The sequence below is a fragment of the Python bivittatus genome, unplaced genomic scaffold, assembly GCF_059951505.1.
Source record: "Python bivittatus isolate LINGU-HERP-01145 unplaced genomic scaffold, Pbiv_v1 ctg000680_np1212, whole genome shotgun sequence".
In the NCBI taxonomy this organism is placed as follows: domain Eukaryota; kingdom Metazoa; phylum Chordata; class Lepidosauria; order Squamata; family Pythonidae; genus Python; species Python bivittatus.
This window is the reverse complement of record NW_028277095.1, coordinates 1882664-1899364: the sequence shown is the minus strand read 5'-3', so window position 1 is coordinate 1899364 and position 16701 is coordinate 1882664. Positions and strand designations below refer to the sequence as shown.

The 16701-nt window shown below is 40.0% G+C and overlaps 1 protein-coding gene across 1 annotated transcript in view; it reads left to right on the top strand.

Annotated features, from left to right (window-relative positions):
- DOCK5 (dedicator of cytokinesis 5) overlaps positions 1–16701 on the top strand; it is a 113624-nt gene that overhangs the window by 36628 nt on the left and 60295 nt on the right. The window contains exons 7-19 of the mRNA XM_088151871.1: positions 1299–1434; positions 2631–2788; positions 3391–3472; positions 5368–5497; positions 6858–6930; positions 8419–8561; positions 9503–9628; positions 9810–9934; positions 10160–10258; positions 12799–12871; positions 13880–13983; positions 14169–14355; positions 15231–15328. Coding sequence (XP_088007997.1) covers positions 1299–1434; positions 2631–2788; positions 3391–3472; positions 5368–5497; positions 6858–6930; positions 8419–8561; positions 9503–9628; positions 9810–9934; positions 10160–10258; positions 12799–12871; positions 13880–13983; positions 14169–14355; positions 15231–15328 — 1534 coding nt within the window. The remainder of the gene's footprint in view (positions 1–1298; positions 1435–2630; positions 2789–3390; positions 3473–5367; positions 5498–6857; positions 6931–8418; positions 8562–9502; positions 9629–9809; positions 9935–10159; positions 10259–12798; positions 12872–13879; positions 13984–14168; positions 14356–15230; positions 15329–16701) is intronic.

Here is a 16701-nt window from a genome sequence, read left to right as displayed (position 1 = left end):
TGTTTTACTGTTTTTAAAGCAAGTAGTGGCATGTCTGCCTGGACTTGGAAGCTAAGCAGAATCAGACTTGATAATACTTGGATGGGAGATGACCAGGAAATTTCAAAGCTCCAGACTGTACTGGGAGGTTGCAGAACATCCCAGAAAAATGCAATGGCAAACTACTTCCATGTTGTTGCCAACAGAACTGCAAGATTGTCAGGCTTCTGGTCTAGACTGGAAGCCCTGCAGGCAGGGATCCCAGGATATAGGTAGCTCTTTTGGTAAGTAGGTTTATTGTAAGAACAAGGAAGGCTTTTCAAGAATAAATTCAGCAACTACAAAGTGTAGAGTGTAAGTCCTGTTTAAAATAGAAGCAAATTACAAATTTTGCACCTCTTCCTCTGCTTGAATGTTGCAATGGGTTAAGAACTTCAGCAGTGGCCCTCTGAGCCTTGTTAATGGATCTTTCTGGTTTTAGGCTGTTTGCCTCCCTCCTTGACAGATCTAGTTCTCCCACAGGTTGTGTCTAGAGATGCCCAACATTTGGATCACAAGAAAGCAAGGATGCTTTGAATCCAGCATGAGCGCTATCCAGCTAAGCTTTGCCACCATCCAGATAGCACACATTTTAGTGCCTGTGCCCATGCCAACCAGATAGTTATGGATATTTAGTTTATCTTGTGTTTTGGTTTGGTTTTAACCCTCTGTTCACTGCCTAGAGTCACTGCAAATGAGGCAGACAGTTATATAAATTGTTTAAATTTTTAAAAAATGTAAATAACACCTTAGATACTAATTTATTTGTAGCCAGAATGTTGCTTCGGGAGCAGCATTTGTAGAACTTTTCAGTTCTTGTTTGAAGCTTCCTTCAAAGATCACAGAGCTGCATAGAGGAAGGATTTGAAAACTCCTGGATACAACTGACCCTTAAAGTGGGATCTCTGGAGTTGGCACCTTCCCTGCTTCCTGTTCCAGCTTTTGTTGCAGACTAACAAAGTATATACACACTTCCCTTAGCTATGCAAAATTCATTTACATTTTCCTTGAATTCGTGCAGTGTTGCTTTGCCTTATATGAAGTTTTTAGTTACTGTAGCTTTCAGTGATATGCAGCTAGAAGTCGACTTTTAAAAACACTTGCAGGAAATAGATATAATCTGCTCTAGGATTCAGGTTCTTATTTAAATTTAATGTAGTTTAGTTGAAGGACGAGTGTCTTCAAATTGCAGAGGGCAATGTTATCTGTCCTAGGTGTGGGTTTTTAGGCCCCTCTCCTTGCTGTTGACTACTTTCCTTGTTTTCTTTGATTGTTGCAAGGATTTTGGGACTGGACCTGGTGGTACGAGATGATAATGGGAACATACTGGATCCAGATGTCACCAGCATGATTTCACTCTTTAAAGCCCATGAGACAGCGTCCAAAAGAATTGATGACAGGATCCAAGAAGAAAAGGTATGGCTTTTAGCATTTTTGTTTCCCTGTCAGGAAGCTGGCCATAAATAACTTGACCCAATAATGGAACCTGAAAAAGATTCATGCTGGCCTCAAAGGATATAAATATATGGTGAGGCTATGAATCAACAAATAGAACTTGCACTTCCTTCCCAACGTTTCAGTATCAGTACATTCGGTAGTTGCTGTGCTTTTTAGAGATGGTGAGCTCTGCTTGCCTAGGATTCACCTGGAAATTATACAAGTACTTTCTTCTTAAGGGGAGAAGAACTGAAATCACTTTCTGACCCTATCTGAACATTTCATCCATGGCAGCCCTTGAAGGAGTTCCTTAGGTGAACAAACAGAGAAAGAGATCCATTGCTTTATCTGGAGCAGAGTTAAAGGCTGAGGCTCTTGTGTAGTGGAGAACTATGTGGTAAACATGCATTCATCGATTAACTTGCTCAGATTTCCCCCGTTGTATAACCATCTTCCTGAGTCCTGTTGAACACTGATTGCCTGAGTTAGCTCAGCCTTTTACATGGTCCTTAGGCTGGATTTGAAGCCCATCAGATTTAATTCACCAAACCGCAAGAGGGAAATTCTGATAATTTGTTTCATGAATGTGTTGCAAGCATGAACAAGATAGAGCTGCGTTTAATGCATGTTAATAAAGTAACCATGCTGTTTCAACATTCCTAATAACCCATGGAAGAAAGTTTAGTATGGCGGCCATGTGATGAGGAAAAAACTTCATAGTTTCTGTGGTTTTTGTTTGATTAACCTCTTGATTTAAATTTACAGGTAGACCGAACAATATTTTGGAAGGGGAAGATGTGTGTGTACCTTATGGGTGATATATTTGGTGACTGGCATCATCTTAGAACTGAGAAAAGAGAGAGTGTCTTTACAAGATGATGATTGCTAGCTACAGCTTTTATCATTATACGTATTGACTACTGTATTTATGAGTGGGTTTCCAGATAATTGGATGCTTCTTTTAGTTGATCAAAAAATTCATTTAATTACAGCTGTAATTCTGCATACATACTGCCATAGGGGGTGAACACACCACATTTTCAGTTTTGAGGAAACTCTTCCAAGTAAAACAGTCTTGCTTAGATATTGGCTGGGAAAATAGAGAGTTTCATTTCCAGGATAATTTAGCTCTTCCTACATTTTAACTTGTCCTTTAATCTTTCATTCCCAACCAGTCTCGTCAACAGAATGTAGACCTACGGGGACAGTCTATCTTTAATACCACCCACACTTATAGCCTGTACATCAATTTCAAGAATTTTGTCTGCAATATTGGTGAGGATGCAGAGCTGCTTATGAGCCTTTATGATCCCGACCAATCCAAGTTTATTAGGTATGTGGCTAGTAGAATGCTTTCTCTAAAACATTTCTTACTATCAGCAGTATGTTGGTTGTAATCACTGAGATTTTTTCAAGACTTAACTTTAACACGTAACAGTATCTCATGAAGGCCTGTTGTGAACAGGTAAAGCTGACTTTTAAGCTGGAAGCAAACCACTGTCTTTTTTCATTCAAAACCCCAGAAACCTGAGACTTATCCACTGTAACTGGATAAGATGGGAAAATACATTTTGTTGCAAACAACAAATGAGTGCTTTATATCTCTTCTATCGAGTTCTCCTTTGCTGATCTTTTTCCTAAGCAACCAAAAAAAAAAAAAAAAAGGGCTCAAACACTGCACTCTCCATTTAGGGGAATTCTTCATGCCCTTGTTCTCTTTTTATTTCTTTTGGACACTGGCTCACAGTATGTTGTAATCTATAACCAGAAAGACTTCCTTGTTTTGTTTCTGTAAATGCCAAAGCACCTGAAGATCTAGTTCCCTTGGACACACAACTTGGGCATAAAATTGCCTTGTCATTGTTTTAATGCTGGGCAAAGTGATTTTCAAAGTCCTGAACATCATAACTACTGTCTATTATTTTTATTTTTTAGTGAAAACTACCTGGTTCGTTGGGGAAGTAATGGAATGCCAAAGGAAATTGAAAAGCTTAACAACCTTCAAGCTGTCTTTACAGTAAGGTCTCCTCTCTTTGCCTTGTGGGTTCTACCTACTGGCAGATAAGTTCATTCTTATAACTGTGTTCCTTCGATACCTTTGTTTTGATGGGGTCATTGGGCAACGAGCCATGCTGTGAATGGGAAGGATCAACTGTTTAAAATAGATTATGTCTAGCAAGCACAATGGTTTGGAAAGATATCTTGGATCCATCTCTACAACAAAGCCAACTAGCTTTTTAAAAGAGTCATTTTGACACCGTACCTATACCTGGCTGGTTTTCAGCCACACCTTGGGGAAGAGCCTTTTCCAACCAGTGAGCCACCCAGTCTTTGAGCTCTGATTTTAGTTGGTTCCCTACTGTGTATGTCAGCATTCTCCAAAGTGGTCAATATCGACTCCCAAGAGTCAATGGGACTATCCATTGTTGTTGTTGTTATGAGTAATCTGCAATTAGATTCACAGTCTAAGACTGGTAAAGATTTAATCATTCAAGTCCTAGCCAAGGACCTAAGAGTTACTAAGGCAGTGTCTGAGAACATAGGCAGTTCCAAATAGGGTGACTTTTTTTTTTTTTTGTAAAAGTAGGGTATTCAGATCAATATTCAAAGTTTCCAAATATTGAGGGAGTTCTTTAGGCATTGCTCCAAGGGCTCCAATCACAATTGGCATTTCTTTTTCCATAAGCGTTCAACTTCAATCTGCAAGTCCCAATATTTTGTAATCTTTTCCAATTGCTTTTCCTCAATCCTAGCATCACCAGTTGTTCTCGCTGTTATTTGTAGTGCTATTCGTTAGAGTGGTATTTCTTAAATTATTTTCATGTAATAAATGTTTGGGGGTTGATGAACAATCTGAAAATTCATGAAGGGGTTGATAAGCTGAAGAGTTTGGGGACCCCTGGCGTATGTGCCGGGCTTTTTGGTCTGTTTTGCCCCAGTCTTTCAATTTTGGGGGAACAAATCTTGCCTAAAACCTTGAAGATCTGCTCTCGGTTATAGCAGATAATGCTTGAGGTAAGGTAACCTCTATTGATTGGAGAATTTAGTCATTTTAAAGGCTAGTATGTATAGGAACATAATCATCAGGCAAGGCTCTGCATTCTAGAGTTCATGTTATTAACCACACCAACAGTTGTGGGCATTGAGCATTGCTTAGATCTACCCAATAATGCCCTCTCAGCCTTCCTTAGGGGAAAAAAAAGATTACCAATTTGGCTGCTCTATTTTGGGCATCTTAGCAACAAAGACCACTGTCCCCCAACTCACCCAAATTTCTTTCCTGGAAGAAGCTAGGATGGAGCTAGGAGGGAGTTGGTATTGCTTTGCAATTGCTGGGATGATACTCATCCATGCTTACAATTTCACTTTGGCAGAAAGTCCAAGAGGTAGATGCATTTCCTCTGCAGCAAGCGAGATGAGTGAATTTACCTAATCCAGCAAATAAAATTGCTTGCTGATTCATTCCCCCTTGGCACAAAAATACTCAGTGCATGAATTTTGGTAATTTGAACACTCCTAATAGAAGGCAGCTGGATGACCTTGGGACAGTCCCTCTCTCTCAGCCCTAGGAAGGAGGCAATGGCGAACCACTTCTGAAATCTTGCCAAGAAAACTGCAGGGACTTGTCCAGGAGTCAACATTGACTCAAAGGCTATAGATAGATAGATAGATAGATGGATGGATGGATGGATGGATGGATGGATGGATGGATGGAGAGAGAGAGAGAGAGAGAGAGAGAGAGAGAGAGAGAGAAAGAGAGAGAGAAAGAGAAAGAGAAAGAGAAAGAGAGGCAGGCTACATATCTTCACAGGGTTCTGGACTATATAGTGATATTCTTTCCATGTGTTCACAGGCCAATGTAATACGCTTCAGGTGCCTTTTACTTCAATGATGGTTTCTGTTGCCCCCTAGGATCTCAGCAGTTCTGACCTGATCCGGCCTCGTGTCAGCCTAGTGTGTCAAATTGTGCGAGTTGGCCACATGGAGCTGAAAGAGGGCAAGAAGCATACTTGTGGCCTCAGGAGACCCTTTGGAGTAGCAGGTACAGATGCTCGTTGTTGGTGCCAAGCTCTTCTTTTCAAGGAATTTGTATTAGAAAATAGCAGTTGAAGTCCTGGGTTCAGATCCTCACCTGGCTGTTGGCATGCTGAGTTCCAGTGCAACAAGAAGATAAAAGCAAGATTATGGGCCTTTCTCTACTGCAGAGTGGAAGTGCTTTCCATCATCCTTGATCCATTAGGAAGCTATGCTGGCATGAAACTGGCTGTCCCTGTCTTTTTTCACCTGTTCCCCATCGCTGCAGGCATCCAAGAAATGGATGACAAAGGCAGATTTGGGGCACCTTGAGGTGGCTCTTGGATGATGTTGGAACTGGGGACAAATACTACTTTGACCCTGGTATGGATAAGGAGAAGTGAAAGCTGTCTCCCTCATGAACTGTGGATGAGATTAAGAGGTCATGAGGATATGGCTGGGGGGGAAAAAAGATGTGGCTAGGACAAGTAGGCAAGCGTGAAACATTTGCAGATACTATTTGCTGTCCTCCTGTTCCAATAGCTGTCTTTTCCCACATTCTCTAAAAGTATTTTCTGGGCCCAAAAGGGGATATAGTGTAGGCAGGAACCTACTTCATTACGAATATAAATTTGATGGTGTACCTGTAATAAATTAAAAGATGTTAAGCCGCTATTCCGTAATACTTCATTCTAAGTTGTTCATGCTAAGAGGAGACCTTCGGCGGGAGTTTATAGACTGTCCGAATGCTACCACCTTTCTTAACTGGCCCAGACAAACCCCAGATCAGCTTTTTTAGAGGTTGTCGTTTGGTTTTGATTTTCTGTTCACTGTGCAAAGTTACTGCTGTGGGTTGGTGGCCATATAAATTATTTAAATGAAAAGGGGAGGGCAGAAGGAAGGAACCAACCACCTGTGGACAGTGCGTGCTTCAGATTTAGAGCACGTGGGGATGTGAACATAGCAGCTGTGCTCTTTTCTGCTATCGCGCACCTGCCAATCATGCAATCCTGGAGAAAGACACCAATGCTTTAAACAGCTGCATGCGCCACGCTTTGTCTGAATGGTTTTCAAAGCAGTGTACAGTCTCCTAAACCAGCAAGTTATATTTGACTGCATGGTTGATAAAAGGTAAACCAACCCATGTTTCCTGAGTCTGGTTTAAAGTCTTGGTTCAAACTAGCCTTTGTTGTCCTGGACACATGTTAGGGCTCCAGAATTCCCAGCCAACTTGGCTTTTGGTAACATTGGATGAGATATCTGGGAATTGATGTTCCAGTACATCTGGAAGGCATGAGTTTTTAATGATTTGAAATACATAAAGTTCCAGAATGATGAAAAAGTTTATTGCTATGTCTGTAATCGATAAAAACCTGTTTTCTCCCTAGTGATGGACATTACAGATATCATTCATGGGAAGGTGGATGATGAAGAGAAGCAGCATTTTGTTCCCTTTCAGCAGTAAGTAGTTAACATTCCAAAAAAGAGTACACCATATTTTGGGGGCTCATGGTCATGTATCTAGTGCTTTCCAGAAAGTGGGCAGGTCCAGGACAAAGACGTGGAGTAAGCTAAGACAAAGCCTGTACGTTAAATGAAATTAAAGCAGTTAATATGATGACTTCCTATGTATTTAATATTTGCAAGGGTTGTGGAGCACTTCTGATCCAAAGATTATGAAGTGTTCTGAAGTACACACATAAATATAACACCAATCTGTAACTCCTTCAATGAAATACAGTTTTTCTTGAGATGATATGGGAGCCTTTTTAGGGCATTGGGACAGGTGCTCTGTGAGGGCCCCCATGTGCTCTGAAATATCTTTTGCCTTAAAGTCTGAAATGCTATACAGTGCTAATGTTTTCCTCCCCTGTCATAATAAAAATTTTAGTTCAGCAACTTCAGAAGAGTTGGGAGTGTCCCTCAAGTAGAGGTGTGTAAAACATTATACTTGGTCTTAGCCAAAAGACCAAAATCAAAATGTTCCATCCTCCAATAAATGGAACAAAAGCATCCAAGATCCGAATTTTTAGACCTCGAAAACCTTTGCTCACTTACTGTACTTCTCTATCTGATTGTTTAGAGGAGGCTTGTATAGCACTGAACTTGCAGATTGAGCTCGCTTGGACTGAAGTATTTTTTAAAAAGCAGGGAGTTGTGCAAGTTCCGTGGTTGTGTTTTGTTGGGGGGAATTCAGAATGTCTGAAAAAGTGTGGTTTTGAAGGGAAACATTATTTTTCTCTCTCCCTCTAATTTGAGAGGTGGAAAAAGGGGTGGATGAAAGCTGTGCTATTCTTCTTCTTCCATCACGGAATAGTCCTGGTCAATGTTGTCCTATAGGCATCTATTCAGAAATGAGTTCAGTGAGCTTCTTCTGCCATCTATAGAATTGCTTCCTTAATTGATTAGAATTACACTTGATCAGAGTTTCCAATCATGGAAAGAGCTGTATTCACATTCAGACAAGCATGCCTACAACTCATGTTCAGACCTTCCCAGCGTGAGACAGGATGGGTCCTGGGGGATAACGTAATGCAGGGGATGAATGCGGGGGGAGACAGGAGGTGGCACCGCAAGTAGTTATAGCTCTGACCCACCCCCCACCCCCTCAACCATTCATATGACTGAATAAAGGAGATTAGAAATGTTTGCCAGTCAGTTTGAAATCAACAGAGATCTACTAGCTCATCCAGTCCCTGCAAGATTTGATTGATTGATTGATTGATTGATTGATTGATTATGTGCCATCAAGTCATTTTTTACTCTTAGTGATCACATAGATAGATTTTATCCATGACGATCTGTCCCTAACCTGGTCTTTCAGGTTTTCCTCCTGCAAGAAGTATCTTCCTATTTTTTATTCTTATTCAAATAATGTTGGGAACCTGGAAATCTACCCCTTCTTTTTCTCCTCCTCCTCCTCCTCCTCCTCTGTTCTTTCCTCTTCAGGATTGCCATGGAAACATATATCAGGCAACGGCAGTTAATCATGGCACCTTTAATAACTTCTCACGTGATTGGAGAGAATGAGCCCCTCACGTCTGTCTTCAACAAAGTCATTGCGGCCAAGGAAGTAAATCATAAAGGGCAAGGTACACTGGAAAGATGGCTTCTGGAACCACTGGGAAGAAAGGAGGGAGGGAGGGAGGGAGGGACATTCCATTGAGGTGAAAACTCATTCAGGGCCCTGGATGGTTCATTGGTCAAGAACACTGGCGTGGGCTCCTTCCTGCAAGACTGGTCAGAAAACCTCTCATCCATTTGATTCAGTTTTCCTGATGAAGGGGGAGAGCCACACAAATTTAGTTGGCATGCTAATTATATGTAGGTAACAAACTACAATAAAATTGTGCTAGTGAGCCATTGTAAGAGGGGTTGGAAGTGTAGAGTGAAAGAAATAGTGCTCTCAAAGGAAGAACATGGGGAAAGAGACCCCTAAATCAATCCTGCTTGATTTGAGCAAGAGGGAGAGAACTGTCCCACTAAATCTCCAGGAGTCAAAATAAAACATGGAGGAGCCTATCTTGTTAGGTATTCCACCACCCTCTAAAGTTCAACCTCTACCAACTTTGAGTTTCTCCTATTGGCTCTCTCCTGTGCATCGATTATGCAGCTTAAATACCCACTTTCAATTTTGTACTTTGAAAATCATAAGAACAATCATTATAGACCCCATCAGAAGCATTTTCAAAGTCCGGGATGGAATTTGTTGATGAGAAGAAAAGGTCAAATCTTCCCATGTGAAAATTGCCACACTCCTCTGATATATTTGCAAGTATGTTGCCTGCCTTGAGCAGGGAAAGACTTCAACACAACACTGGTCTTTATAAAAGCAGCACCAATGCTTATTTCTCCCCCCAAGTGGTGAAAAAAGCTCTTGTAAAGAAAAGAAGAGAAGATGTTTCTGTATATTTCTATTTTAACCAGCCATTCACTTTGGAGATAATTAATTCTCTTTCCTTATCAAATCTGCATGGGTTGCCACTTTTTCCAATAGCACTAATGCTGTTCTTGCTCTCCACCCCCTTTTTAGGCCTCTGGATTTCTCTGAAACTGCTGCCTGGTGATTTAGCGCAGGTTCAGAAGGATTTTTCTCATCTCATTGACAGATCGACAGCTGTGGCCCGCAAAATGGGATTCCCAGAGATTATATTGCCTGGTGAGTAATTCTGCATCAAGGGGGGAGAAGAACAAAACTACATCTATTTTTTTTTTTAGAAATAAATGAGGGCAGATGTCTTGCAAATGGTGGACAGACCCCTGAGAAAAGAGTAAGACCGCATTCTCATTTCCAAGTTGGTCAAAATAGTTTTTCTTATACTTCTCTGTTTTCATTGCAGGTGAAGTTCGGAATGATATCTACGTCACTCTGATGCATGGGGAGTTTGACAAAGGGAAAAAGAAGACACCTAAGAATGTGGAGGTTACCATGTCTGTTCATGATGAAGATGGAAACATTTTAGAGGTAAGGAAGGGGTTTCCAGAATAGTAAGTGAGAGACAAACCAAATAAAGTCATACAGTACATTCGTTTCAAAGGACTCTTAAAATTTGTGGAATGTTTTGCCCCTCTTTGAAATGAATTTGGGAAGTTGTTTTATAAATGAAAGTTTTTCTCTCCTATCACTGATTAAGTCTCATTTTCTGTCATTTGTTCTTTGGTTCCTTTTTGTTTCTGATGTGCTCCAAAGAAAGCTATCCATCCAGGTGCTGGTTATGAAGGTATTTCAGAATACAAATCAGTTGTCTACTATCAAGTCAAGCAGCCTTGCTGGTATGAAACTGTAAAGGTGAGATTGGCTAATGAGAATATTGGCTTCGTTAGGATACATCCTCATTTTGTTACAGACCTGAGATATATATCCCATATATCCTTAGCAAACTCACTGATCCTAACATGGCTTCTTGTGTAGCCAAACAAACATCTACATGTAAAAAGAGCTTGGGGGAGCCCAAATATTTGGAAAAGTACCACAAAATCTTTTTCAAAAGATATAAAAGAGAGAGAAACAGTGTGCAAGCTTGATTTTTGATTTTTGATATTTGTTAAATAATCAATTTGTTAAATAATCAAGACAGATCTATTTCTTTAAAAGTTGCAAAGTTTTGCCACATAATGTGTAAGCTTCGCCCACAAATGGTTGCTAGTAGTTATTGATGAAAGGGGTAATATTGTTGTCTGTTTTATTGTATCTATTTTTAATTGGTCAATGACCGGAATAAAGATGATGATGATGATGGCGTGCAAGCTTGTTCAGTATCCATTGGAATTCTGGTTGATTATTAGAGGAGGAAGAATGAAATGGATTATCCTTGAAGAAGGAATGGAATGGAGTATCTTAGAAAATATACTTGTACAGCCTAGAGAAAAGTCATAAATAGAATGTGTGCATATTTTATTTTCAGTACACTAGAATGGCTCACGTAAAGATACCTATCCAGGTAGTAGCCTGGAGTGGAAGCAGCTAAACTCAAGAACAAAGCGTTATTAAGAACTAAATTAAACTAACAACACAAGTATTCTAGAAAGTATCTCTACTTTCCATTGAGAAACCTATATATAGGCAAATTACTCTGGGGAAGTTCTGGTTTTCTTCTGATGCTCTTTTGATGTAAAGGGGAGGAGACCTGTCTCTTTTGTGAAGAAGGGGCAGTTTTCTCTGGACATGACTACCACGTATCTTCAGTCTGAGAACCTGAATTACCATCAGATGAAGTCCGTACATCTCAAAATGAAAGCATTATGCATCTTCAGATAGGTGCTATCAGACCCAGGAAAGATGAAATATACTCCCATAAGAAGCTATTGTAAGGAGATTGGTTATATAAAAACTCCAAAATCCATATAGAAAATACATTTATTAGACCAACCAGAATTTTATAGAATGGCTGCACACTTTGGAGTTTCAAGAACTCTTCTTCAAATAGGCTGGTTGGGAAAAGAGTAGGAGGTATGGCTTAACATCTCTGTAAAATGAGATTCCCTTTCCTTTGTACAAAACGATAAGTTATCAGCATATTTTAGAAACCCTTCCAAATAATATGGCACCATTTTTGGTTGAAAGTTGAAGTCTCTATTCAATCACGAAGTCCCCTGGGTCACCAATGACTAATCTCTGTCTCTCTCTGCCTTGCCCACTTGAATGCCTGAATGTTATGAGGTTACATTTTGGAGGAACTTTGAACTAGGCCTTTAGAAAAAGCATGATTTAAAAATGCATTCAACCGGGAATTCTATTTTTCCTCTCTTTAATTATCTCTGGGTAGGAGAGGTTTTCATTAGCCGCCAAGAACTTACATTCTTTTTTGCCAACTGCCAAATGAAGACCCTGTCACAATATATTTGTTTTTAAAACTTCTTTGAAATACATTTTACAGTGGTAAGAATAGGTAAGCATCTATCTGTGCTGGGCATATGCTTGTCCAGAAACCTGAAAGCCAGATTCAAACTTACATACAGTAAAATACCAAGATTTTAGTAAGTAGCAAGTAGCAAAATTGCCAAGAGATCTAAAATAAATCAGTCTGTAGTGAATTTGTACCCACCTAAACCATGTTTTAAAATATGGTTTATATATGTTGCTAAGATTAAAAAAAGAGACTTTGGTTTCTTTTTCTACTGCAATGAAATTAATTCTCCTCAAGTCATCTGTTTATACCCAATATGTTTTGTAATGGAAGAAAAAGTGTGTCTTGAATTTCTGCTGTTAGAAAGGCTATGACTAATGAAATGGCTGTGGTCAGGTCAACTTGGCTATCTTATTCCTTTTTAAAACATTGGAAATCATATCCTGCATTTAAGCAGAGTGTTTCAGATTGCTGTAAATCGCTAATATCTAGTGAATAATCTCCCACAAATCTGGTTGGGTTTTTAACAGGCAATCCATAGCTGAAAGTGGGGGTGGGGGTGGGGGTGGGGTGAGAATTTTTTTTAAAAAAAAATAAGGATCTAACCAATCTGGTTTTTCCAATCAATGTATGAACATTCCTGCAAGGCAATTATCTTGGATAGAAAAATGTTCATACTTCAAGGAAAAGTGTGTAACAATTATGTTTATGATATAGAAAATGTATATTAAGGAAAACTGATAGATCAGGCAGATGTATACAAAGTCATATATGTTAAAGGAAAATGGGTGGAAAATTCATATGGGTTTTTAAAATGATGTGGAAATGCTTCTGAACAAATGTGGGAGGACAAAACTGTAAAAGTGAGATTGGTTCCTTTAGGTAGTCACATGAATTCTACAGACCCCACTTTATTATATGCAGGGCTTGCAACTGCCCTTAATTTCTACACAATTATTACTTATTTTCTTATCGCATACAGGTCTCCATAGAAATAAAAGAGGTTGGCCGCTACCATTTAAGATTTACTTTCCGTCACCGCTCATCACAGGAATGTAAGCATGAGAGAGAGACAATATCTCTTTGATTTTGAAGCACAGAAGGGTTTGTGGAGAAGGCAGAGGGAAGAATGGAATGTGGGCTATGGATTATTCATTACCTTTCCACCCCAAATTGTAGTTTTCTGAATCATTCATTTGCAAAGAAGCTCTTTATTGAACAAAATAATCAACCTCATTTGGCTCCCTGTATGTGTGCGCAGCTTTGCTAAATCCTGAGATGATGTCAGCACAGCCTAAAACAGCAAATCATGTTGCATCTCAATTATGGTTAAGAAAAGAAAATTATCATTCTTCCAAGTACTGATGGGGAAATTGCATTTGGCTGTTCTCTTTGAAATCCCTCAAATCAGCGAAGGGCTCCAAAGTGGTGCACCCTATTTTTATCAAAACTTGCTCTGAATAGCCAGATATGCAGCCTTAGAGCATCAACTCTTCTGTTTCTGATCTTCAAACGGCAAGCACCTTTCCTCCATGCAGCCAAAATAGTCCCATCCGCTTAAGAGAGAAGTATTTAGAGGTTTGCAGAAGTAAAAACTACAGCAGAAAAAGCAGTAATCCAGTGAGGGGAGCATGTTCAATAGCCATAGCTGCCACTCTGAGCCCCTGTACAAAAGGGATATAAATTAAAGAAATACAAATGCATAAATCAGTGTTTCTCAACCTTGGCCACTTGAAGATGTGTGGACTTCAACTCCCAGAATTCCCCAGCCATTCTGGGAGTTGAAGTCCACACATCTTCAAGTGGCCAAGGTTGAGAAACACTGGCAGAAATGTTTACTATGAGTTTGGAAAGGAGCAGTGCAAAACTATTGCAGAGACTGCCTAAACAGTAGCAGACTGCAATATGGTGGTGTAGCTTCCCTTGTTACCCTTAATATAATCCTCATCACTGCCCTAATGCCATTTGCACAGGAGAAAATGTCTGCCATGACATTGCTGGGGGCATAGTTCAGTGGAAAAAGCAGTCGCAGGAGATTTCTACTGATATTTGTTTCTCTGCAGCAAGAGATAAATCGGAACGGGCTTTTGGGGTGGCCTTTCTGAAGCTGATGAATGTAGATGGTACCACGCTGCAAGATGGGAGGCATAATTTAATAGTCTACAAGGTATGGCTTTATTTATCTTTATTTATTTATTGACTTTAGAAGGCCTTGACTCTTTGATCTCTTTCCAACTTCTTTCCTACACGTTCCTGCCTTAGAAGAAACAGTTGATGCTGGACTGTTTACGGTTCATACTTAAACTGTTTTTTTTGGTGTCTCTGGCTTTTTCCCTTGTTTCTTGTGGACAGGGTGAGAACAAAAAAATGGAAGATGCTAAGTTTTATTTGACGCTTCCCAGCACCAAGATGGAGGTGGACGACAGAGATGGAGTTGCATTGAAGCAACACATGGCCAATTTTACTTTGAATAAGGATAGCACCAAGGACAGCTTTCAGATTGCAACACTCATCTGCTCAACAAAACTGACCCAGAATGGTAGGTTAAGCTGTGGGCAAATTGGAAAAGTGGCAGGGAAATTGCGATTGGACATCCCGAATTGTCCCATGAAACCACTAGTAGACAAGGTTAGGAGTAACCACTGCTGGCTCTAATTATCCATGTTTCTGCCCGCACCTCTTTCAAAGCTGATGACCATCACTGCATCTTGCAGCAGCTAATTTCATTTTTAATGTTGCGCTGTGCAAAGATCTACTTTTTGCTAGTCTGGAATATTATATCCTTTAGAACTATTGAATAATCCCTGTTTAAATTATGGACAGGAAGGGAGAAAAATTTCATCCCCATTTTTGGCAGAAATTGTATATATCTTACTCACCATCTTTCTTCCAAAGGTGGGCAATTCACAGGTTGGGGGCTATATGCAACAGTCCCAGCCTGGACCATGTTTCCAAAACCTTGATTTTCCAGCATGTTACAAAGTACCAGATATTCCAAGGAGACTCTCCTTGGGCACTTTTTACTTCTTTCTTATTCAGAGAAAGGAAGAAATCCTATGCAGTTGGTAGGATACTGAGCCATGTCTATCCATCTGAGTATAGAAAGTCTGTGTCACTCTCTGTCTTCTGAGACTTGACTTAATCCTCCCTGGTTACCCTCATGCCTATCTTCTTGGTCTTCAAAACCTAGAAACCTGCTTGTTCTAAAATAACTCAAAGTTGTGATTTTCAGAAAAATGATTTCTGGTTTCCAGCACTAAACTGCACATCTCAAAGCATTCTCTTTTCCAAAAATGCTGTTCAGTACCAGAAAATTAGTATATTGTGGGTACTTCTTATTAAATAAGACCATTGCAGGAACTCGGATATCTATTGCTCATTGTGGTCTGACTTTTACTGATTTGCCCTTGCCAGTTGACCTGCTAGGGTTGTTGAATTGGCGTTCAAACTCTCAGAACATAGGACACAACCTGAAGAAGCTGATGGATGTGGAAGGAGGAGAAATTGTTAAGGTACAAAGGGGCCCCACGTGGGCAGACTTTGGGGATGGGCAAGTCTTTGAGGGCCAGGGCCCCAACTAACATATTTTGGGAGGACGGGATGAAACAAAGTATTACTGTCTTGGTTTGGAGGAAGAATGTAGGATTTTTCATTGCCAAGCCTATCTTCATTCCACAACAGTTTATCTGTGTTCCCCATATCAAAATGCCACCTTTTTTTTTTAGCACTGATGTGATATTTCCCTAGTAATAATCAGGACTGGAGAAAAGCAGCCAAGGAACGCTTCTCTCTGAGCTGAGATTATTAAAATTGATTAGGAAAAGGGTTGAAGAGGTAATGCAAGGATTCCAGCAGGTAACTTTGTTTCCAAATGTGATGATTAGGTGTATAGGTGATTCAAAACCACTCCAACATTTTCAGTGTAAACGGGGAGAAGGCCAATCTCTTTTAAGAAGATAGACCTGTCTGCTTCTGGTTTTGTTTACATATCAGTTAATAACCAGGAGGGGGTATGAAAAGGGGATACAGGTACCACATGGCCCTGGGGCTGTATATTGCCCATCCCTCTTTTAAAAGGGCTGACAACAGAGAGCATCAGTCATGATTTTAAAGCACAGGTAGTCCCTGTGTTAAGAATGCCCGGTTTAAGGATGACCCATAGTTAAGAACAGAGCCTATTGTAGTAAAATTCGAGTTAAGTACACTGATTCAAGTTAAATACACAATGATTCAAGTTAAATATACAATGGTTCGAGTTAGTTACACAATACTACTTATACAATATTATACAATAATGCTGTTCTGGTTCACATACAAATTCGACTTAAGGACAGACCTTGGGAATGGAACTCGTTGTAAACTGGGGACTACCTGTAAATGCAAATGCAGGTTTGGATTGCATGAGTAGAATTATTGTTTCCAAATCACAGAAAGGAATAGTTTCATTGTATTCTGGATTAGCCCCAGAAATAAAGTAAATAAAAAGGCCGAAACTCCATGGTTACAGAGAAGAAGATATGGAAGGTAGATTTAAATTAGAGGAAGACAGATTCCGTTTGAAAGCCTAACTTGAAAGCAGGTTGATAGTGGAACCAGTAACTATGGGCGATACTGTATGTGTTTAGATGTGTTCAGGCAGAGGCTGGACAACCATCTGTCATGGATGCCTGAAATTGGATTCCTGTCCAGAACCACAGCTTGGACTCCGTGATCTTAATGGCTCCTTCCAGCCTTGTGATTCTGAATTAAGGGAGGTGGTCTCCCAACTGATTTCCCTACCATTGCATTGGGAATAGCATCATCATAATGCCTGATAACCCTGGCAAAGATTTCTCTATGTGGTGGGCTGGAAAGTACAACCTGAGCCCATTAGAATACAGGTAGT